The sequence below is a fragment of the Humulus lupulus genome, chromosome 6 (assembly GCF_963169125.1).
Source record: "Humulus lupulus chromosome 6, drHumLupu1.1, whole genome shotgun sequence".
Taxonomy (NCBI): Eukaryota; Viridiplantae; Streptophyta; class Magnoliopsida; order Rosales; family Cannabaceae; genus Humulus; species Humulus lupulus.
In genome coordinates, this window is record NC_084798.1 from 216,184,020 (window position 1) to 216,208,901 (window position 24,882).

A 24,882-nucleotide genomic window follows, 5' to 3' on the forward strand; every position below is an offset into this window, starting at 1 on the left:
ACTCATCATCAAATGATGTCATTGATAAACAGTGGTATTTATACAATACCAAAACAGTACCGCTTTAGAGATTAAATAAAGGACCTGTCTGTAACTGGAATAATCAGCTCAAACGACACTGAATAGAAAACACAACAAACACCAAGTTTCCAAGACAAACGACAACCAAAGTGAATTAACGACAAAAACAGAACAGAATACGGCTTGATGCTCTTCAATTGAACTGTAGAATGAGTTTGCAAGCTTTTTCTCTGAGAAACAAAGAGAAGAATGCTTATTAGGATTTGACATGATTATGATGATGATGATTGATATAGCAGTGCATAAGTTTTTCAGCCGAAAAGCAAGTAACATACACATATTCATTGTTGTTCAGAAACAAAGCATTTAATTTCGTCATAAATGGAAATAAACTTATTAGATAATTTTTGGAAATATTTATGTATATATATATATGAAGTAAGAAAAATAACACAAACAAATATTTTGACGAAAATAGAATACCTCACGTACAGCAACACTGGCCACAGACAACCAGGGAAATTATATGAATCTGACACAGTTTTCTAATGGCTGGGACTCACATAATCGATGACAAGAATTCACAGCTGTTACGTACGTCCCTCCAATAATTAATTGGCATTATTATTTATGTTTTGGGTTGAGTTTCCTACAAATTTTCAAACGTAAAGCGAAACAAAAAATACATAAAAATGAAAACAGGGTATAAAATATATTCAAAATTAAGCACTTCCCCATAGCAAAGCTCTTTGATGTATGTAAGATTTTTGAAAATAAGAGAAGATAAAAGTAATAATTAAAATTGGAATAGAAAAATACCTGGACTGAGAATAAAGCTGGCCATCTTTTTGCACATAGTTGTAGTTGACATGGATGTTTGGAATGTGAGAAATCTTGGCCCATTCCTTACCCGTCCTCCTTGTGCAACATTCCTCAAGTATCATTGATGAGCCTAAACTCAATTCTTTGAGTGCAACCATTGTTCGAAGTAAGTCCGGTAGTGTTTCTAGGCGAGGACAATTCAAAATCTTCAATACAGTAAGAGAGGGCATTACTCGAAAATGTTTCTCTGCTTCTGCCATGCTACCTTCCCACTTTTCCCACTGCGGCAACGAATCAAATAAAAGACTCTTTAGCTTTGGGAATGATGAATTGACTAAATTTGGTGAATTTAGTCGACTTGTTGAACCAACATCATCTTCTTTATCTCTTTTAGCTTTTTTCATAAACTCTACGCCCACCTTTTTCAGACTTTTCATCCAACGTATTTCTAGATGCTCGAGAAATTGAAGTTCTTGTAAAGAGGGTGAGATCTCACAACTATCACAATTCCAAAGTTGAACTCGTTGTAAATGAGTTAAAGACAACATCCAACTAGGAGACATGCAAGGGCCAATGTAGTTCTTGATGATTAACGATCTCAGGTTTCGATGTGGTTCTAAGGCTTCAAGTATACCACTATCATCTTCAACTTCACTCATTTTTTCCAACACCCCAAAGTCAAGGTTTAAACGATTATCTTTGCTCACACCAATATTCTTGAAACTTATTTTCTTTTTCTCAAACATGCTTCCCAAGTATCTGCATCCCTTTATATCACAAATATACTCACGACGAAGGTTCTTAATAAGGTTTTCCAAATCTCCAATATCAGAATACATTTGTTTAGGCTCAGATACCACCAACCAATCTAACCTTCGAAGACTTGACAATCGACCAATTCCTCTTGGCAATCCCTCCAAGCCACACCCAACTATATACAAATGCTTCAAATTTATCAACTTCCCCATTCCTTCTGGTAATCTCTTAATTGAACGACAACCTGACAGATTTAAAGTTTGTAAATTACATAAATCACATATTGATTCAGGTAATCCCTTTAAATTGTAGTTCCCCTGTAAATTGAGATATCTCAAATGTATTAATTTACCAATATTGTCTTCTAGTATCCCAAGATGACATAGATTGATCAAAGATAACGTCCGCAGACACATGAGCTGTGAGAACGCTGAACTATGTGAGAAGAATAAACCATCTACATTAAGGCTTGGACCTGACACAATAAATAAGCTACGAATATTCTTCTCATTCGATTTGCTGTAGTTTGGTGCTTCCAATTCTTCACCAATTTGATACATGGTCACATGACGAGATTTTTCATCAATTGTTAAATTCTTCTCAACAGGAAAAACTTCCATTGTGATACATTCTTTCTTTACCAAAAATTGGGCAAAGTCATGCACAATATCGTGCATCTTGCAACTTCGAATACCACCATCAAGATCATCCTTTATTAAATTTTGAAAGAAAGATCGCATGCACAAATTTTCAAAACATTGATAACCTTCATTCTCTGCATTTTGTCCATCATGACCTAAATAGCCTTGTGACATCCATATTTCAATCAAGACATCCTTGTAAATATCATGATCTTTTGGAAATACAGCACAGTATGAGAAACAACACCTTTCTATAGCTGACAAATCAAAATAGCTTACAAGGAATGGAGTAAAGATTTCTTCAACATCTTTTGTTTTCCACAATTCGTTATGCAGTACTTCCTCCCATTGAGTTTTAGTCTTCTTAAACCGCATAAGACTTCCTAGTGTTTTTGCTACAAGAGGCAACCCTTTGCTCTTCCTTGCAATATTTCGACCAATCTCCTCTAAATGTTTCCACTCTTCTTCTCTTCGTTCTGAAAATGCATGTTGCTTAAATATCACCCAACAAAATTCTTCCGGCAAAAGTTCCATATAAATTATATTATTCGATGCCCTCATCATAATAGCAACTTCCTCATTTCTTGTGGTTACAACTACTTTACTTCCTTTACCACCACTCTGAAGAGGTTGTTTCAAATTTTCCCACTTCCTCTTGTCCTTTGTCCATACATCGTCTAAAACAAGAAGAAACCTCTTTCCTTTAACATACTTGTGAATCTTTTGAGCCAAAGTTTCCAATTCATTAACATTTGGGGAATTCCCCTCAATTTCTGCAATAATTGCTTTGGCAACGTTTATCTCATCAAAAGGATCTGATACGCACACCCAAATTTTCTTATCAAAGTGAGTCAAGACGTTTTCATGCTTATATACAAGTTGCGCTAAAGTGGTTTTTCCAAGTCCTCCCATGCCGACAATAGGAATGACTTCTAGCCCTCTACTTGTATTGGTATTCTCCTCGCACAACAACTTGCTCAACAACATGTTAACATCATTATCTCGACCATGTATTTCAGTTTCATCGACCAAGGACGTAGTCCTTGGTCGCTCAATAGCTCGCTCGATGGTTGTGGTGGCAAGCTTGTACCTATCTTTCTCAACAGCAATTGCATCTAATTTTTCATTGAGATCTTTGATTTTGTGAGCAATATCATGACGCAAAGCGATTCGATCAACTTTAGACTTGAAGCAAGAAAAAGCTGGAGGAATTGAGAAGCATACCTTCTTCTTGGTCCCAATAGGAACAGTTTGACCTTCTCTTTGGATTTTCAGCATAAGAATGGCAGAGCTCCACTCATTGAGCACATTATCCATATCGAAAGTAACATCTTTCAGCTTATCGAGCCAGTTTCTCACACTTTGATCAGCTAGCTGTCTTGTCTCAGCGTCTTCGAGCACAACTTGAATCGCTTCAAGGTTGCTCTTCAGTTTGGCAAGATCTTTGTCTACATTTTGGACCAAGCTCAACTCTTCTCTGGTTCGTTGAAAAGTGAGGTCAACTAGCTGTTTTGTGACAGCGGACACAATAAGAGCTTCAGCCATGTTTGTGTGCTTAATGATTTTCAATCTATGAGTAAATTAAAGATGGAGAGATGGACAGAGATAATAATCATAATAATGGAAATCAGACATTTGCCTTGTATCTCTCTATAACATAAAAGTCTTTGAAAGATAAACAAGAAGTGCCTGTTCATCTATATTATTTTTTTCCTTCTTATCTTCAAATATTATTGTTAAGTGTCTATTAGGTAAGAAGTCAACCTCCGGCAGTTGGTGACATCGTTCTCAGTACTAAAGAATAAGAGTAATGATATGTGCATCCAAAATGCATCAAAACATTAAATAAATACAGTGACGTGTTACTTTTTTTTTTTAAAAAGTAAGTCCTAATTTTAATAAATGTTATTGGTTATACTAAACTACCACATCACCGTGTGTAATATTTGCGTGTAAATTTTAGGGGCACGTATTATTTCTCAAAAAATAAATAGTGTCCTTTTAAATAAATGGTGTGATTAAATTACTAAAAACTACTAAAGGTATACTGCTTCCAATACCACATTAACGTGAATAATTGGGAAAATAGTAATATATAAAACATTCGTTGTGGCATTTTTCTATTTTACTTGAACCTCAGTCCTAGCATTTTTTTTTCCCGCTAATTTCTTAAAAACTGAGACTTAACCATTTCTTCCAACGAAATTGATGCAGTTGATACCATTTTTTCTTTGTTTAGGCTTGATATGATAGTTGATAAATTATCTGAACTTCTCTAATCAAATGCAATAGTATGCACAAATCATCATTAAGTATGACTCTCATCATCAGTGTAATAATCAAAAGCAACCAAGTAAAATCATAAAAATTAGTGTTGTTTGGTAACACTTATAAAAATAGTTTTTTATTTAATTAATTAAAAATTTGACAATTACACATAAAATATGTTTGGTAATTCTATTTTTATTTATTATTTTTTAAAATTTTAATTAAAATTTTGAAAATAGAATTTTTTCACTTTCAAATTTTTTTTAAACCATTTTTTACTTTTCCTTTCTTTTTTTTTCTTCTCTTCTTCAAATCAACAACTCATATTGTTAAACAAAAAATAAAAAAAAATGTTATCAAAAGTGTTTATTATTTTTTGTTTTTAAAAACAAAAAACAAAAATAGTTACCAAACATATTTTTATTTTTTAAAAATAAAGAAAAAAAAGAAAATTATATTTCTATTTTTATGTTTAAAAAATTCAAAAAAAAAAACTTTTACCAAACATAACTAATATTCTCTTAATTTTAAAAAATTAGGCAACATAATACATAATAAAATCATCTCTGGGATGGTGCATTATATCAACTTTTGAGTTTTAAATAAAGTAATAATTCTTGTAAATTTACAGTTAATGTTAAAATTTAATCTGACGAATTCAACATTACTTATTAATTGAGTCTAATAAAATATATGCGTCATTTATTTCCTTAATTTTTTCAAGTAGCTCAAGACAATATCTGTTCTTCCAGAATTAATTACTTAATACGACCACGTACACTTGTGTACATATTTTATAGATCCAAGTGCAAAATCACTTACAAAAAAGATATCATTTTCACCAATTTCTAAATATAAAATAACTCAAAAGTGAAAATGACTCAAAAGTAGTCCAAAAAAGAAATTAATGTCTTTATGGGGTCGGCTTCATTACTTCTTCACCAAATAGTGTTGTTTTTGGTCAATATTCGTATTATGGAAGAATTACCTTCCAACCAAAAATAAGCTAAGATGAATCATATTTCCAATTAATATGACTTGATGATATTAATTAATATGATCAAGTCAATATTCGTATTAAGATGAATCATATTAATTAATTAATCATATTAATTAATATGAATAAGTCATATTTCCAAGTTGTACTATAGTTTGATTTACTTGGAGGACTTTGACTCTATTTTTCAAGTTTTTTTTCATTTATTATTAGCCAAGTGGAAGCTAATACACGTGCAAATTGCAATCGACCCCCCAAGTATATATAGGTTGGAATCTTATCAACCTTATTAATTAAGTCCTTTAAAGTTGGACTGAAAATAAGATAAATTCGAATACCCAGACAATTAATAATGTCAGGTTTGGCCTTGCTAATGTTAAAAAAAATAACTCAGCTGTGAACTTACTAAGGATTGATTATTGGATATTGAACATACTGCTGATTAATTGTTTAAATTAGTCTTTGAGTGTTATAATTAATTATATTAGCATGCATTCACATATCACAGCTCATGATTTTACTAAGAAAAATTTCTTTTACAGAAAATTATTATTAAATTACTTAAGAAATTAATCACATGATAATCTCAGGACAGCTGTGAAATTATCAGAAACAGATGATTGTGTGGTCATGCATGTATGGTTCACTAGTAGGATAAACAATAAACAAGGCTTTGTTGTTCGTAATTACTATGTTTTATTACCTTTCGACGACTCTTTCTACAAATATTTTGTCATGGAACCATTTAATATTGAATATTTTTTTGATTTGATATATATTAAATAGTTTCATTTTTAATTATACAACACAAACTTATCTTTTATAATGAAATAATTAAGAATATGAACACATTGTGGCATTGATTAGTCAAACAAAATTATATTATTCAGAGTAATTATATCATGACTCAAAAGTCCTAAAGATGATTCATTTACTTGAATCATCTCAATCAAATAATTGATATGAAGACTTTGACTCCTTCATTTTTCATCTTCTTTTTTGCACGGTTAATGATATGAGAGGAGCACATATATACATACAAAACCAAACCAAAAGCATAGAGTTTTCATTCCACTACTAATCTAAAGATGGAGCACTGGTCATCGTGTTTGATGTTTCTCCTAACCCTTGCAGTCCTTCTTTCTCAATCTTTAATCGACTCATCTACTCCTTCACCTTCTAATAATTTCTTGTGTCATCCTGCCGAGAGCTCTGCTCTCCTCCAATTCAGCAACTCATTTATCATCAAAAACTCTGTAATCACTACTACAAAACTGGGCTTTCCCTACACCCAACAACGACAGTCAACTCTGTTGACTGTCGTAATTACTTAGCAGGACTCTACGCCGACAGTTAAAAACTGTAGGCATAGAGACCAACGCCGACAGCTAATAACTGTCACTGTTGCAAGACCAAGAGCTATCATATCTTGTGGCCACTTCAAGGTTATATTTTGGTAATGCACACTCGGCCTTGACTTTACTGAAATAATGGCATAATTTAGGCCAAGGGGCGCATCAATATTGTACCATTCATCTGATGTTAAAAATGATAATTTGAAGATATATATATTGATGCACAGTAAGTCTAATCAAAATCTTACCGATTGAGCATATTATTTTATAAATACAATGAGTTTTATTTCACTTTCTAAACTGCATAGTGTGAAAGCCTACATATATCGGACAAGCATTACACTCCATGTATATCTCAGCAGACACTAGCAAACATTGACAACCCTGACCTTGAAATAACATAAAGAATATACAATAGAAATATGAAAAGCTCAAGACTTTATATTGCATAGCATAAAATTGTCTTAACTTTCTTTAATTGATACAAATACCAACCAACCACCTTACAAAATAGTATCAGCCAGCAGCTTAAGCATATTTTGTCAGCTTCAAGACTCAAATTACCAATAAAAGAAAACACAGCTGCTCTACTTGACACCTTAACCAATCAAAGATGGCTAACTTTTCCCTTCTAATATTACCAAGGATACAAGTCCCAGCTTCAATCAGAACCCCATCACCAATCAGAACCTCAAACACAAAGCCAAGACCTTTCTTTCTATGAGCTTGATAAGTCAAAAAGCCTTTGAAGTTTGAAAAACAATGAACGCTCATGTGTGTGACAAAATTATTTAACAAATAATTTGATCCTTATTAAGTGTTTGAAAGTTGAATGGGAAAATAAGTTAAAGGGTATTCAGAGAGCTAAGAAAGTCATCAAATAGTAACAATTTCAAGACATGTTTGGTGCTGCATGAAAGGTGAGACCCCAGCCACAGCTGCCAACTTGCCAAGAATGGACTGGATGAACAAACTTGAATTAAAAGTCGCACAGAAATTTAAGCCAAGATGATCCATATATACATAATTGTTATTAAACAGTTGTGCTTTTGTTTTACGTGAAAGACTTTGACTCCATTTTCCATCGTGAGATGAGCTTATATGCATGCAATTCATCCACACATTATATGCATGCAATTCATCCACACATTATATGCATTAATCAACCCCACACTAACTAGATGATAACAACTTACAACTACACGATGACAAAAGTTATATATGCCATTTGGTCTTCGGTTCCGGTCAACAATTTACACTTCTGGACCACAAGAAAAAATTGATATATCAGACTTTTGTTTTAATTGAAAGACTTTGATTCCATTTTCCATCTTTTCATATTGTATTTCCTTTTTTGGCACACTTAATCATTTGAGAGCTTATATAATTGCAATTGATCCCACACTACTTTCTATGCAATTTATATCCCCAAAACAGAAAGTTTTTCGTTCCACTACTGTGAGTAATAATAATCTGAGAATATATGATGAGGCACTGCTCATCATTGACTACGTTTCTCCTTATTTGCCTTGTAGTACTGCTTCTTTCTCAATCTCTAATCCATTCCTTATCCCCTTCTTCTCAGTTGTGTCATCCTGATGAGAGCTCTGCCTTGCTCCAATTCAGAAACTCATTTTCCATCAACATTCCCATATTCTTCAATGAGGCAGACTTGAAGACTGTCTCTTGGAAGAATGGTACAGATTGTTGTTCATGGGATGGAGTGTTGTGTGATACTTTTTCAGGGCATGTCATTGGCCTTAACCTCAGTTATAGCCGTCTTCAAGGTCCTCTTCACTCCAATAGCACCCTTTTCTCACTTCGCCATATCCAAACTTTAATCCTTGACTACAATGATTTCTATGGCTCTTCAATTCCCCCGGAATTTGGTAGTTTTCTCAATATGAAAAGGCTTAGCCTCTATGATGCCAATTTTACCGGCTATGTCCCTGTCGAAATGTCTCACCTTTCTAAAATGACTTATCTCACCCTTTATTCATTCTCTTCAAGTGATAACATTTTGCTGGAGACATCTGTCTTGAAAAGAATGCTTCAAAACTTCACCAATCTCAGGGAACTTTCACTGGGTTATGTCAACATGTCTAATGTTGAACTAGCTAGTTCGTTCATGAATGTATCATCTTCTTTAAAGCTTCTTAATCTCTATTACTGTGGATTGCAAGGGAAATTTCCAGAAAATGTCTTTCGCTTACCAAACCTTCATCAGCTCTATTTATGGTACAACCATGATCTTATTGGTTCCATGCCTACATTTAATTGGAGCAGTCCACTCAGGTATGTAGATCTTTCCCAAACTAGAATCTCTATTGATTTTTCATACTTGTGTGCAAGTGCTAAGTCTTTACAGAGTTTGTATCTCAAGAATTGTAGTTTTATAGGATCATCATATTCTGCAATGTGGACTAACCTCCCTCAATTAGTGCAACTGACTTCTTTAGACCTCAGTTACAACAATTTTGGTGGCCAAATCCCATTGCTTTCTCTCAATCTTCAGCACTTTATCTACTTGGACCTTTCAAACAACAATTTTGTTGGCAATATCCCTGAATTTTCAAAAACAAACTCCACCCAAAGCCCCCCACAATTGAGTTTACAGCACCTCTCCTTATCTCATAACTTGCTCAGTGAATCAATACCTTCTTGGATATATTCTCTTCCCTATTTAGTGTATTTAGGGCTGGACAATAATAAACTTTCAGGCCCAATTTTAGAATTCCAATCCAAATCTCTTGAACACTTTAACTTGGGTTCTAATAAACTGCAAGGCCAAATTCCAAACTCAGTATTTCAACAAAGCAATCTCAAATGGCTAGATCTCTCAAACAATAATTTGGATGGTGTTCTAGAGTTGAACAAGTATTCAATGTTGAAAAATCTTCTGAGTCTCGAACTTTCTTTTAACAATTTCACTGTGGCCTCAAATAAATATGCCAATAGTGATCCATTCCCTCAACTCTCCCATCTGGGTTTGGCTTCATGCAATATTAGTCATATTCCACATATTCTCAAAAGCATGAAAAGATTAAACACCCTACAACTATCGTACAATCAAATTCATGGTAGGATTCCTGAATGGCTGTGGAATGAGGGAACAAGTTCATTGTCTGTATTGAATATTTCTTACAATTTTTTGAAACATGTAGAGAGAATTCCCTTTAAAAACCTGGCGTATTTAGATCTTCGATCTAACATGATTCAAGGGCCTCTTCCAATTGTTCCACCTTTGTTGAGAATACTTCTCATCTCAAACAATCATCTATCTGGAGAGATACCTTCTGCTTATTGCAATTTGAGTCAGTTAGATATCTTTGACGTCTCTAATAACAGTATTCATGGAAACATTCCTTCATGCTTTCAAAACAAGTTCTCTCTCACTGTTTTAGATCTGCATATGAACAATTTTAGTGGAGAAATCCCTCATGACATGTTTGAAAAGTTGATTGATTTGAGGAGTCTGCACCTTAGTGACAATCATCTAGAAGGATCCCTACCACACTCTATGCTCAATTGCCAAAGCTTGGAAGTTTTAGACGTGGGAAATAACAAGTTGAACGATACCTTCCCCCATTGGCTACAAGAGCTTCCAATGCTCCAAGTTCTTGTTTTGAAATCTAATAGATTCCATGGTTCTATAGGGGCACCTAAGGTTAAATTTCCTTTTCACAAGTTGCAAATCATGGATCTCTCCAACAATGAATTCAACGGCCTTCTACCAGCAAAGTATTTTGAAAGTTTCACGGCTATGATGGATGGACACACAAGCAGTAACTTCACAAGCATCAAACAACCTTATTACCAAGATTCTGTGATTGTTGTGGTGAAAGGTTTTGAGCGTTTATTAGAAAAAATCATAAGCATTTTTGTGACAATCGATTTCTCAAGAAATAACTTTGATGGGGAGATTCCAGAGTCGATTGGAAAGCTGAAATCACTAAAAGGGCTTAACTTTTCTCATAATAAACTAAAAGGCTTCATTCCAATGTCATTGGCAAATCTAAGTAATCTTGAATGGTTAGATTTGTCTGTGAATGGATTGATTGGAGAGATTCCCAGTAAAATGGTCGATTTGACGCAACTTTCACACTTAAACCTTTCATATAACAAATTGAAAGGATCAATACCTCTTGGAAACCAATTCCATACATTCAACAATGATTCATATGATGGAAACATAGAATTATGTGGATTTCCTTTGTCTAGATCTTGCAACAATGGGATGCAACAAGATGGTGATCGTGGCGAGAAACTTACCGATCACATAATATTTGATTGGAAAATTGTGATGATCGGATATGGATGTGGACTAATAATCGGAATATCTATAGGCTACATGGTGCTTTACACTGGAAGGTTTGACTATTGGCTATATAAAAAGGTTGGAGTAGGGGGACAAAGACAAAGAATATGTCGTAAAAGAAATGCTCGTTTGAGAAGAAGGCGCTAGCTAGAATATCAAACCAGCAAGCTCATGATCAAGAAAAGTACTGTTGACTGCAGGTAAGCTTAGAAAACATATTATGATTGTAATATCTTTGCATTTCAAATTATTACTTTGTATTTTTATATCAACTAAACTGGATTATTGATGCTAATAATGCATTATTTATTTGTTCTTGTTTTATGTTGGTATGTAAAAATATCTTACAGAAAGATGGGACAATGTTGTTGAAGGTTTAGCTCCTGACTGATGTGTTAGAGCCCTCATCTTATTTTCTTGTACTTTAAATCTTGTTTCCCTCTATAGATGTAGTCATTGAACTATTGAAGGGTAAAATGAAGAATGTTTTATTTCCATTTTCAAATCTAATTGTAGTTTGAATGTCATGCCTTGTGGTGTGATTCAAGTCACTTATGTCTATAAATAGAGTTAACTACTCTATTATTTGTAATAGAGAGTTTACAAACTTAGAAAAAGAAAAGTTTATTTTGAGAGTTGGAGGGCTGTTAAAGAGTTCTAGGTGTGTTTGATCCTAATCTCTCATGTAAGATGTTTTGTAATCCATTTTTGATTTCACTGTGAAGCTCGATTGTATGGCTACTCTCTTTGATCATCAATAAAGTTTCTCAAGCAATTTGTGTAGCTGCTCTACCCTTGGAGTAGGGAGCAAAGACACATTGTCTTTGTCTATTCGAACCAAGTAAACTTGGTGTGCTCATTGCTGTTCTTTTTGTTTTTAATCTTCAATTTATAAAACTGTTATTCATCATCCTAATTCAATTCTATTTTTGTTTGTTCAATGATCAATGTTCTTGAGAGTGTTGTTAAAAACACTACATGCCTAATATTATATTATGGCCATGGTTCTTGAGTACTGCAAGAAACATGTCGAAGCAACAATCACTTCCAACGCAGTCGAAGCCCTCTTCAGCGACAATCCCGAAAACAAACGCATCAGGGAGAATCTTAGGAGTTGGGATGCTGAATTTGTTCACGTCGATGATTCTGACATTATTAATATAAAATATTTTGAGATAATTATTCAATCATATATTGAATATTAATATATTTATTTTTTACAATAAATACTCAAATGTTTACTTCTTTTAAAAATGAAAATTCTTTTCTATTAAAAATTAGTGTGTTAGTTGGTTATTTTTTTTATTTATTTTTCTCAAAAATAGATATTTGTTTGTTACATATTTTAATTTTATAATTTTTAATTTATTATGCTTTTTTTTTAATTTCATATAAATCATTTTGAGAATAAGTTATTTTTTATTGAGTTATTGAACTGAGTTATTAGAATTTTCGCATTGATAAAATTTGGATGAATAATTATTTTTCTTTCTCATTATTACGTACTATTACAACAGTTGGGATTGAAATCTCTTTTGGTTTATTTTTTTAGTGTTGTATTATTTGTATGTTGATGTTGAGAAAGGTGGTGAATTGCCATACACACCAAATTAGGATTCCAAGCGTGAGGACCACTGATGACACCTCAATACAAATAAACTTTTCTATTAGAAAATTATTCCCTCCTTTAGTATTTTTCCTCTTTGCAAAAAGTTTTATCTGTACAACCTTTTTATAGCTATCATAACAATTTTTGTATTTACTCTATAATCCAGAGTTTTCCTCAATGTAATATAAATACAATTGATACTGCTCTTTTTTCACTGAGCAGGAAAAAGCAATAGTATTCAATAGTTCTTTTCAGCTTTATAATTTTTTTATCTTTTCAAACTTTAGTTATACAGCTGGTTGAATGTGTGGCTTTAGTGGTAGCGCTGGATTGGAGTCTTTCCCTTGGACTTTCATTGCACATTATTGAATTAGATTATTTAGTAGCTATGTCTGTTTTCTTTAAGAGATCTTCATTTGTTAATGACTAATTGGGTTCTTTGTTAGAGGATATAACAAGTTATTTGTCTAGTTTTTCTGGAGTATTTCTAATCCATGTTCGTTGTAACAACCAATAAAATTGCTCATAAATTAGTAGTGCATGTTCTTAAGATAGAGCATATATGTAACGCCTTGGATAGCCAAGACCGCTACACTGTGTACTTATAAAGGTGCAAAACTTGCTAATCAAGTCATTAATTTAAAAACGTATCACTAAACATGTATGAACTAGGGTTTAAAAGGGTTTTGGTCTCAAAAGTTTCATTTTATTATATAATTAAGCTGTTAAAAAGTTGGATTACAGACTCCCAAAATAACACAAACATCAGCTAGCCATACTAAGGCAAAATGGACAATCTCTAGGTCACGCGTCCCTGCCTAAACCTCAATCGTGGCGGCTGAGCAGCTGGCCATGTACATTCCGCGTGCAGAGCTCTCCCAATCAAGGTTGGTCAAGCTTGCCCTTCCCTTTACCTGCACCACGTAGCACCCGTGAGCCAAGGCCCAGCAAGAAAACATATGCAGCACAGACAGTAATAACAGATAGTAAATTCACTAACATAAACTCTCATCAAATAATCCACATTAATCATTTAGCATATATTCAAAGTCATGGATGCAATCAAACACTTATAACATTCATATCACATAATAATCAGGGCCGACAACTTAGGCCGCACCCTCTGTTTACCCCACTGACTCCGACCCGCTTAAACCGAGCTCAGTGCATATTAAGCTGTCCTCGGCTACCAGTGGCCGAGCCGCGCCCTGTGCACTAGTGTAACCCTTGGCACCCTTAGGTCGTTAGAACACTAATTAGCTTGCATGGCATAATACCATCTTTTCAAGCATATTCAATAGGGAGCCCTTAGTCCCATTTCAAATATTCAATCAGGTGCAGTTTTCTTACCTTTAATCTTTACGGTTTTGGGATTACGAGCAACGCCCCTCAAGCACGATTCGTTCCCGAGCCTAAGCCTTTATCACCTAGTCACAACCAAAGTATAGGGCCTCATTAATACTCAAGCTAGAGTTTCTGGATACAAAACTAACTTTCGGGAAAACAAATCCCACCAAGCACGGTGGTGGAATGGTTCCCGCGTCTCTGTTCTAGAGCGATGCGGCCCTTCCCTTCGAACCCAGAGTTAGCCCCATTTCAAAGCTCAAAACCTCAGCCAAAACCACCCCTAAGCTCCCTAACTCAACACCCAACATTACCACAACTTATTAAACAACTTACGCTACACATTTCAATAGAAATTCAGTCCAAAAACCCATAGAAACCTCACTTTCAACCCTTGAGACTCTAAGAACATAAACACCCAATTTAACCAGTCAAAAACTCAAACCCAAATCATTACTTCATGGAGTAAAGCTTACCTTCTCTGTTGAACCACTTCACCAAGCCAAAACCAAGCTAATTCCCCAAGTTTTTCCTCCTTAACTCTGCCTTTAAACATAAAACCACAGCTTCCTCAATAACCCAACAAAAACCCAGAAGTTCTAACCGCAATAAAAGGAAAATTCATGCTTACCTTAGCCTTGATTTAGTTCTTGATTATTTCTTGAGCTAAGCCTCAAAATCCAGCTTAATTTCCCAACTCAAAGGTCCCAAATTCTCTATGTTTTCCTTTGAATTTTCACTTAGCTTCTTCCCTTTGTTTTCCTGGAGAGAGAGAGAGAGAGTAAATGAACAGCTAAGAAGAAATAAGGTCGGTTTATTTTCCTTCTACGAGTTTCATAAATTTTGTTTTACTCGTTAAGTTAATCCCAAGGCTCGGGGTGTCGGAACCGTCCCCAAGGCCAAAACGGTAAAATCCCCCAATATTCCCGCCTAGACATCCTAACCTCAAATATATCTCCATATATTTATTTTCATGACCCGATAGTCTAAATTACTACCTGATGCTTAAAATACCCCTGACTTGTCCAAAGTCAATTATTAAATCCCGTTGTGACTTTTCCCGCTATCTAGCTCTAGGATCGCCTTGAGTCGTGCTCTGCAGACCTACCCACATTATAATGTGGTTCTCACATATATCACATATTTATTTCATATTATCACATAATATCATCAATTATCATAAACACACTATTGATCACATAATTACACATTTAAATCAATAATATTCATTCTAATTCCATTTATGCCCTCCCGGCACACTAATCAAGACCCTTAAGCCTTATTAGCGAATTTGGGTCGTTACAATATACTACCTAAGATTAGCAGTACATGCTCATAGATTAGTTGTACATGCTCTTAGGATAGAAAGTAAACTTGTTTGGCTAGAAGATTTCTCTTAAGTTATTTAGCCTAGCTCAGATAAGAAAATTTGATTGTAATAGGAGAAGTTCCATTTTCAACTAGCTAGCTCAGATAATAATATCACCTTTGGACTTGCTAATAATGTTGGAAAAAATAATTCAGCTGTGAACTTACTAAGGATTGATTATTAATTGGTTAGTATATAAATTTGTCCATTTCTTAGAAAGAGAAATATTCAGAACACACAAAAGACTAAGATTTATTAATACTCACATTTGAATGTTAGGCATAATATTAATACTTGAGTTGTTCGTATTCGAACAATATATATCAATTATCAATCATCCATTGGTTTATAAAGGTTTACCCTTTATATTATCAGGATATTTTTTTAATTTGGTATATATTCACTTTTGTGAAATGAATAACCAAACAGAGTAAAGAACATAAGAGAAGCAATAAGAAACTGTGGATGGTACTATTCATCCACTCAGTTACAAAAGAAACAAAAAAAAAAAAAGCTTGGATGGAAGAATTTTCCAGCCCAATAATTGAAAGACTTTGGCTCTATTTTCCATCTTTTTTTCTTTCGTTTTCATTTATTGGCACAGTTAGTCATGTGGGAGCTAATGCAATCGATCCCACACCACAAGTATAGATTGAAATTATTCATAAATGAAACGTCACCATAAGAAATCAATATTTACATGTGAATGAAAAGCATAATATTAATATTTGAGTTGTTCGTCTACGAATGTTATCAATTATCAATCATCCATTGATTTATAAAGTTCACCATTTATAATTACGTTTTTTTTTATTAACTTTTGATGTTACATTCTTAAAATATATGAAATGTACAAAACAAACTAAAGAACATGTAAATAGACACCATTACAAGAGAAGAAACCACTATGGTAATATGTAGATATCCAAATGTTTGAGATTTGGTGCTTTGTAGCCGCCGTGTGTATTTTGTGGGAACGTTAAGGACCAATATACCGTAACTCTGATACCACTTGTAACGCCTTAATTTCTCATAAATTATCGAGAACATAGCGTTAGATCATAATCATAAACATTGCTTTTTTATTGAATGAAAACTTAAAAATAAGTATATGGATCCATGATTTTACAAAAATAATATAATTGTCTTTAACATATTAAAATGAGAAACATCAAATAAAACTTTAAAAGAAAACATGTTATTTAATAAAAATAAATAAGTCTGCTTGATCTTCCTCAACTATATGGTCCCCACGAGTACATCACGAAGCTCCTAGATCTCGTTTGCCACCGACATTTCTATCTTTAATTGCCTGAAACAACATCATAAGGGGTAAATTTCTAAGCCCAATAAAGAAAATATAAACAAGAGTCAGTCATATAATCATATAAGCAAACATATCATAAATTTTACAAGAGTCATTACAAAACTTATTTATACTAATCATACAACATCATAAAACCCTAGGTCATATCATAACATAAGTCATAATCTAAATCATAGTTTATAATCATAGTTCATAGTCATAGTTCATAGTCATAAGTCATAATCATATCTTTAGGTCATAGGATATAATAACAAGTCAGATATAATAAAAAGATAAGTGCTTATACATGGGTGGCAATTAAGCCCCGGACATAAGTTCGTCATACACCAACATCAACTTAGGTCCTTCATAAAATTTTGGCAACCGAGCCCACCGGACATAAGTCTGTCATACATCATTGGACACCTTAGATCCAGACACACTTACCCCTTTATTGTACCTGAAATGTTAGGTCATACAAAACATAAACTAGGTCATAAACTAAACTACCTAATTTTTCTTAGCAAAACCGGGATATTGAAGACAAGTGCGGGATCAGAAACTCCTAAAACCAAACATAAAGAACCATAAGTCCTTTAGAGAAAAGAAGATGAAGAGAAGATCTAAACCAACAAAATAAAGACTTGCCAAAAAAAACTTAAGTTTCAAAGAAACCGAACCCCTTAGATAGTGTAGAGCTTTGATTTATACCTCAACCACCGAAATCACACAAAAGCTTCCTTCCCAAGTGTTTAGAAAAACTTTAGATTTGAAAGCTTTGACCCCAAAACCCTAGTGTTTCTCTCTAGAACGAAAATAGCAGCTTGAAGGCTCTAACAAGTGTTTGAAAGATGATGAAAATGGTTGAGTGTCAGGTCCTATTTATAGATTTTAAGGAGTGAAACTAACTCTCATTTTAATGAATAAATAAATTATCAAAAATAACATTTTTCGCTCAACAGATGCCTAAACTCGGTCAAAAACATTCAGGAACAAGTCCAAGTTGTTGAGGGCTGCTTCTAGCTTCTGATTCCAGGAAATTTCAAAAACGGCCACTGGAGCCGATGTATCGCCCCTTATTATGATAATACAAATGATGAGGGACAATACTATGATGAAGTCTATCGACCTGCCTCCTACACAGATGACCATTTTCATCAAATCGAAGACTATCCTTTTGATGAAGATGATCAATCATCAATTTATGAGTCTCCGCCACCGTTAAGCTATGAAGTTTATTTGTGCTCTCATAATATTGACAATGTAGTGGCTAAAGGTGTTCTCATTGTACCAAACATGGGTAGTCAAATTACCATCCATGGAATTGTACTTGATGAGTCAGTTGCGAGGGTTTGGCTTATAGATGTCTTACAAGAAGAAGCTGAGATCCCTATTCCCTTTGGTAACATACGATATGTTGGGGAAACACGAGATACATTCCTATCTTGGCAAAAAAATGTAATTGTGACTTTTCAGGTATAAAATTATTTGCTTAGATATTTAAATTTTATTTTTAAATGGTATACACCCTGAATATCCGCACACTTCGGCGAGCTAGATAAGAGCCTAACTAGAACTGCCACGTGTCAGCCGTCCATTCGGAGTTGTTTATTACCATCCCCTAATTTAACCATCCTGAGCTGGTTAATCATTTAGCTGCTCCTTGGAGCCATTGTGTCGACATGGTGAGAGCCACAGGCTAGCACCACCTTAAGCTCGTAGTGCATCAGAGGCCTGACACCCTCGACTCCTTGTAAAGTCAACCACGCAATATAAACATGCATATCCCAGACATCACATATCAATTCTATTCCTGAATTCTCAGACACGCAGTATAAACGTGCGTGTTCAGGCGTCCCACTCCTGATTTGGGCCATGCGACCCATTATCCATCAATACCTATTGATTAGACCACACTTCACTGCAAGGTATAGGAATTAATCATCAATGTCACACAAATTATTTGATGAATGAAGAGGTCACGGGATGACCCCAATACCTACTCAGAGATCAATCTCCTATAAATACTAAAACCCTTGATAGTGCAAGGGGTTGACTTATTCTTGTAAAACAAACACTTTGTAAGAAATAGTGAGGAGATATCAATAATATCGACTGATGGACTAAGAGGATTTTAACCTCCGAACCACCTAAAAAAAGAGTGACTATTGTTTTCTTGCAATTAATTCTTACATCCTAGAATGCTATTATTTTCATATTATGGTTTATCAATCATCACTAATTCATCCTATTTATTCGTATAATTATCTGTTGGCGAAAAACCGCGTCAACAGTTTGGTGTTTTCATTGAGAGGATTTAGATTAGTGCTATCACAAAACTTGATCATGGTGGTTACTCAGTCGAGGCATGGTAACGATGTGGATCAACATGATGGGCAAGAGGCCCACCATGCCACCATATCCGACGAACCAAACCCCGAGGTCCAGCAGCGGTCAGGAAAGCAGTCGATGGGCCAGGACGACATCGGGAGTTCGGCACCCCCGACCGCCAAATTCGAACCCGGGTTACCTGACGGCGATAGAAATGGAGAACATACAGTTGAGGAGTCAGTTGTCCAGAGCAAGTAAGCAAATCGTGGAAGTCTTGGCCCGACTACCCCGTCTTGCAACCGACATTAACGTCGGAAGAGGCAAAACGGGACTCAAAAGTCCCGCAGGGATAGTCGGCCCAGACCCAGTCGATCAGCCAGAACCTCTACCCCGAGTTCTGCACCCATGTCACACCATAACCAAGAAGCTATGTTTGCGGAGTTTCCTAGGGCCAATCAACAATTCAGCCGATCAGTCAGAACCTCAACTCCTAGTTCGGCTCCACCATCGAACGCACCCAAAAGGGCTCGTGGTAGCTCGCGAAGGAGGTCCGGGGAAAGCTCGTGCAGACAGCCTGCTCCAGCCAGCCCTCCTGTGTCGCGGTCAGACCGCCGGGCGAAGAAAGCTGGAGACGGCAAAGTAGAACGACCACGAGCTAGTTTAATCAAGCCAGACGGAATGAGGATCGCTTCACCAATTAGGCATCCCCCTTCGTCGATAAGATACCCATCTCCCCCTCGTCCTACTCGAGATATTCTGGCGCACGGGGGCAGCAGAAGGAATCCTCCTCCCACCGTTCCTGCCCATCGCCCACAAGAACGTGGGAATGCTCTGGATCCTCACCCCCGGCAGCAGGCTCCAAGCTTTTCCAACGGGAGCTACTGGACCAAGAGCCACCGAGGTGGCAGACACAATGGAGACCTGGGTAACCGTTTAAGTTCAGCGCAAAGCCCTAGGGCCGACCTTCGAGATCGCCTCAACTCACAAAGGGGGGATCCGGCCAGAAATGACAGTCATGCTCGGCGAGAGGATGGTCTTTCCGAAGTACATGAGAGTGGGAATGTCCTGCCAAACCAAGCTCAAGCTTGGAGGGACAATAACTCGCCTAATGCATACAATAGAACTAGAGCTGTCGGATAGCCGCAGAACAACCAAGGGACTAAGGACTTGACCCTAGAACGGTTAGCTCAGATGGAGGAGCTAATGAAGAAACTCTTGTCAGAAAAGGACAAGGATGAGTATGACTCGGGGAACGAGATCGAGCTTTTTGCCCCCAGCATAGCGGCCACGACGTACCCGTCGAGATTTCGGATGCCCCATCTATCCAAATTCGATGGGGACGGGGACCCGTCGGATCACCTAGGTATGTTCAATACCCTGATGATGGCCCATAATATCGGCCCTGAGCTGAGATGCTTGATTTTCCCTTCCACCTTAATCGGACCAGCTAGACAGTGGTTCAAGCAGTCCATTAGCTCGTGGAAGAATTTTTCTGCCGATTTCAAAAGGGCATTTTAAGCTTCTCAAGTGGCCCGCGTAAAAGCTGGCACCTTGGCGAACGTGAAACAACAACCCGGGGAACCCTTAAAAGCTTACCTGAGCAGGTTCGCAAATGTTGCGGTCCGAGCTAGGGAGGCGGATAATAGTTCCAAGCTCATGGCTTTGAGGATTGGAATCCTCGTTGGGGGCGGGCTATGGAAAGAAATCCAAAGAAGAGGTGTCAGCACCGTGGATGAATTCTTGAACAAGGCACAGGAATGGATAAACCAGGAAGAGGCGCGAGCATCGGTTGCGGGAACCAGCCAAACCCTTGATCAGCCTGTTGGAGTGGAAACGGATGCCGTGAAAACAACTCAAACCGTTGCCCAGAATAACCAAGGGGGTGGAGGTAAGAGAAAGGGGAGCGGCTAGGGTGGCCAGCACGGCCCAAAGAAGAACAAACCCGCAAAAAATTTTAAGCTGATCTACACAGCTTATACCGAGCTCACGAACACTAGGGAACACATTTTCCTAGCAAATTCTGCCTGCCTTCCCTGGAAAAAACCAAAGCTTTTGAAACATCAGAAAGCCAAGAGGGACCCTTCCAAGTTCTGTCGATTCCACAGCAACATTGGCCACAACACTGACGATTGTACGCACTTGAAGGATGAGATCGAGACACTCATCAGAGCCAGATCTTTGGCTCAGTATGCGCGAAATCGAGTTCCCACTAGTCAGCCAGCCCCGGAAGCTCCGATAAATCAGCACAGAGCCCGGGTAAATTAGGATACCCCTTCTCCTATAATAGGAGGAGAAATAACCACCATCTATGGAGGCCCTCATCTGGCAGGTACGAGCAGAGGTGCCCAGAAGAGGTACGTCAATGAGCTGAAGTCTCATTATAGAGTTGAATTTATTCCAAAGCAACATCTACCCAAACAACGGCGATTGGAGACGCAACCAATCAGTTTTACCGAAGAGGATGCTAGTCATGTCCAGTTTCCACATAACGATCCTCTAGTGGTAACTGCATAGCTCACCAATCGAAGAGTAAGGAGGATGCTTGTTGATAATGGGAGTTCGGTGAACTGCTGTTTCGGTCCATTCTAGAAAAAATGGGGTTGTCTGTAGCCCAATTGAAGGCCACCTCCATGATGTTGTATGGGTTTTTCGGAGAAGGGTCAGCAGCGATAGGAACAATCGAGTTAGTATTAACCTTGGGAGAGGGACCCCGAACTATCTCAAAACTCCTCGAGTTCGTGGTTATCGACTATCCCACCGCGTACAACGCAATTCTAGGCCGGCCTATGTTGATGGAATTTGAATCCATAACTTCTATTTGCCACCTCGCAGTCAAATTCCCCTCCTCTACGGGGATATGTACGATCTGAGGAGATCAGCTCGCCGCCAGGGAATGTTATAGTATTTCCATGAAGGGAAAATCACAACCCAGGCAGCAGACGATGACCATCTAGGGCAGAAGCGAGGAATCTCAGGAAATATCTATTCCTGGGATAGAAAAACCTCAGGAAGCCAATGGTGTAGGTATCACCTTAAGTGATGATATCGACCCAAGGATAGGCAAATATAGATCCGAGATCCAGGCCATCAAAGAGCTCGAAAAGGTGAACATTAATCCTAGAGACCCTTCAAGGGTGGTTAGGCTCGGGAAAAACCTTTGTAATGAGAGAAAGGCGAAGCTGCTGAAATTTCTACAAGAAAATCTAGACGTGTTCGCCTGGTCTCATGAAGAGATGATAGGGGTCAGCCCAAGCGTCATCATGCATACCCTTAACTTGGACAAAAACATGCCTGCAAAGTCCTAGAAACAGAGGCGCCTGGGCACAACCCGAGATGAGGCCCTAGAAGAAGAAGTAGCTCGACTTTTAAAATGCAGCTTTATTTGCGAGGCGAGATACCCGATCTGGGTCGGCAATCTTGTTTTGGTCCTGAAGCCCAACGGGAAGTGGCGGACCTGCATCTACTTTTCTGACCTGAATAAAGCATGCCCCAAAGATTGCTACCCTTTGCCAAGAATTGACCAGTTGGTGGATGCCACTGCGAGGCACGAGCTCATGTCCTTCATGGATGCATACTCGGGCTATAACTAGATCGCCATGAACCCTGCAGACCAGGAACACAATAGCTTCATGACCCCAACTAACGTTTATTGTTACAAGGTCATGCCCTTCGGGCTGAAGAATGCGGGAGCTACATATCAGAGATTGATCAACAAAATGTTCGCTAATCAGATCGAGAAAAACATGGACGTGTATGTTGACGACATGTTGGTCAAGTCAAAAACATCTGATAACCATGTTCCCGACCAGAATGAATGTTTTTAGATTTTAAGGAAATATGGTATGAGGCTGAATCCCCAAAAATGTACCTTTCGGGTTATGTCAGGAAAATTTCTGGGTTTCATAATCAACACCCGAGGAATAGAGGCAAACCCCGATAAGATCAGATCACTACTCAAAATTCCATCACCCCGGTCGCGAAAGGAAGTCCAAAGTCTGACAGGAAGGGTGGCAGCCCTTGATCGGTTCATTTCCAAATCAACCGACAAGTGTTTGCCATTCTATAACCTGCTCCAGGGAAATAAAAAGTTCGAGTGGACCGATGAGTGCAAGCGTGCTTTCCTCGACCTAAAATCACATTTAGCTAAGCCACTCGTGTTGTCTAAACCAACAGCAGGAGAGACTCTTTTTCTTTACCTAGCTGTCACGGAAGATGCGGCTAGCGCCGTGCTAGTCTAGGAAGAGGACCGATCTCAGAAGTTGATCTATTATATTGGAAAAAGGCTCCTCGGAGCCGAATCTTGATATCTGTTGATGGAAAAAATGGCATTCTACCTCATAACGGCCTCCAGAAAGCTCAGGTCGTATTTCTAGTCACATTCAATCCATGTCATAACCGATCAACCTTTAAGGCAGGTATTGTAGAAACCTGAGGCATCAGAACGTCTTTTGAAGTGGGCCATCGAGCTCAGCCAATTCGAGATACTCTACGTACCACGAACTACAATCAAATGCCAAGCTCTGGCTGATTTCGTGGCAGACTGCATTGGATTCCAAGAGGAACCAATGGAAGAACCGGTGCAAGCCTTGTTGAAAGTCTTTGTGGACAGCTCATCTAATGAGAACAGTTCCAGAGCTGGAATCATTTTGATATCCCCAGAGGGACACCGTTTTGACTTCGCGTTACAATTCGGATTCGAAGCGTCCAACAACGAGGCCGAATACGAAGCTTTGTTGGCTGGGCTAAGGGTGGCTCGGGAGCTGAAGGCCAGGGCCATCCAATGCTATAGCGATTCCCAACTCGTGGTTAAGGAGAATAGCAGGCGCATGGAACCAAGATGGCGGCCTACCTGACCAAGGTAAAGAAGGAGCTATCCGCATTTGAACACAGCGTAGTTGAACAGATCCCTCGGGAGCAGAACGCCAACGTCGATGCCTTAGCAAGGCTCGCCACCTCCAGGGAAGCCGAAACCTTGGGTTTAATACCGGTGGAATTCTTGGAAAGGTCGAGCGTAGATGAGACTGCGAGAGAGGTCGAGGTGATCGACGTCAGGCCAACCTGGATGACTCCCATAATCGAATACCAAACAAAAGGAAAATTACATGAAGAGCGAAGCGACGCGAGGAGAATACTTTATCAAGCCCCGAGGTATACAATCGTAGACGGGACGTTGTACCGACGTGGCCTTTCTTTGCCTCTTCTGCGATGTGTTATGCCAGAATAGGCCAAGGCTATTCTCCAGGAACTACATGAAGGCTTTTGTGGGGATCACGCTGGGGGGCAAAGCCTGACCTTGAAGATATTGAGGCAAGGATATTATTGGCCCACTCTATCAAAGGACTCGATTTCTTACGTCCGAAAGTGTGACAAGTGCCAGCGATTTGCCACGATTGCCTGAGCTCCTCCAGTCGAGTTGAAGATGATCTCGTCCCCGTGGCCGTTTGGGGTCTGGTGACAGTGGTGGCTATTGACTACTTCACGAAATGGGCAGAAGCGGAGCCCCTGGCGACAATAACATCAAAGAGGGTCCTCGACTTTGTGGTTAAGAATATTATCTGCCTATTCTGGCTGCCAAAGAAGATCGTGTCGGATAACGGAACCCAGTTCGATAGCGACCTCTTCACCGAATTCTGTGAAAGGCACGACATAGTTAAAAGTTTTTCCTCTGTGGCCTACCCCCAGGCTAATGGGCAGGTCGAGGCTGTGAACAAGACGCTCAAAGCGAGCCTTAAGAAGAGGCTGGAT

The 24,882-nt window shown here is 37.7% G+C and overlaps 3 protein-coding genes across 4 annotated transcripts in view; 2 read left to right on the plus strand and 1 right to left on the minus strand.

The window, feature by feature from the left end:
* Window positions 1–24,882, plus strand: part of LOC133783250 (cytochrome P450 87A3-like) — a 42,450-nt gene that overhangs the window by 6,827 nt on the left and 10,741 nt on the right. The window lies entirely within an intron of this gene.
* Window positions 505–3,997, minus strand: LOC133783247 (putative disease resistance protein RGA3). Its single transcript, XM_062222796.1, has 2 exons — window positions 841–3,997; window positions 505–670 (listed from the first exon to the last, which is right to left on the minus strand). The coding sequence occupies exons 1-2, from the start codon at window positions 3,783–3,785 to the stop codon at window positions 646–648; spliced, it is 2,970 nt and encodes a 989-aa protein (XP_062078780.1). The 5' UTR covers window positions 3,786–3,997; the 3' UTR covers window positions 505–645.
* Window positions 8,272–12,009, plus strand: LOC133783248 (receptor-like protein 54). Of its 2 annotated transcripts, none has more exons than XM_062222797.1 (2): window positions 8,272–11,378; window positions 11,529–12,009. In XM_062222797.1, the coding sequence occupies exon 1, from the start codon at window positions 8,344–8,346 to the stop codon at window positions 11,323–11,325; it is 2,982 nt and encodes a 993-aa protein (XP_062078781.1). In that variant the 5' UTR covers window positions 8,272–8,343; the 3' UTR covers window positions 11,326–11,378; window positions 11,529–12,009. The 2 variants fall into 2 exon arrangements, with proteins under 2 accessions (XP_062078781.1, XP_062078782.1); XM_062222798.1 differs by having other exon boundaries at window positions 11,533–12,009.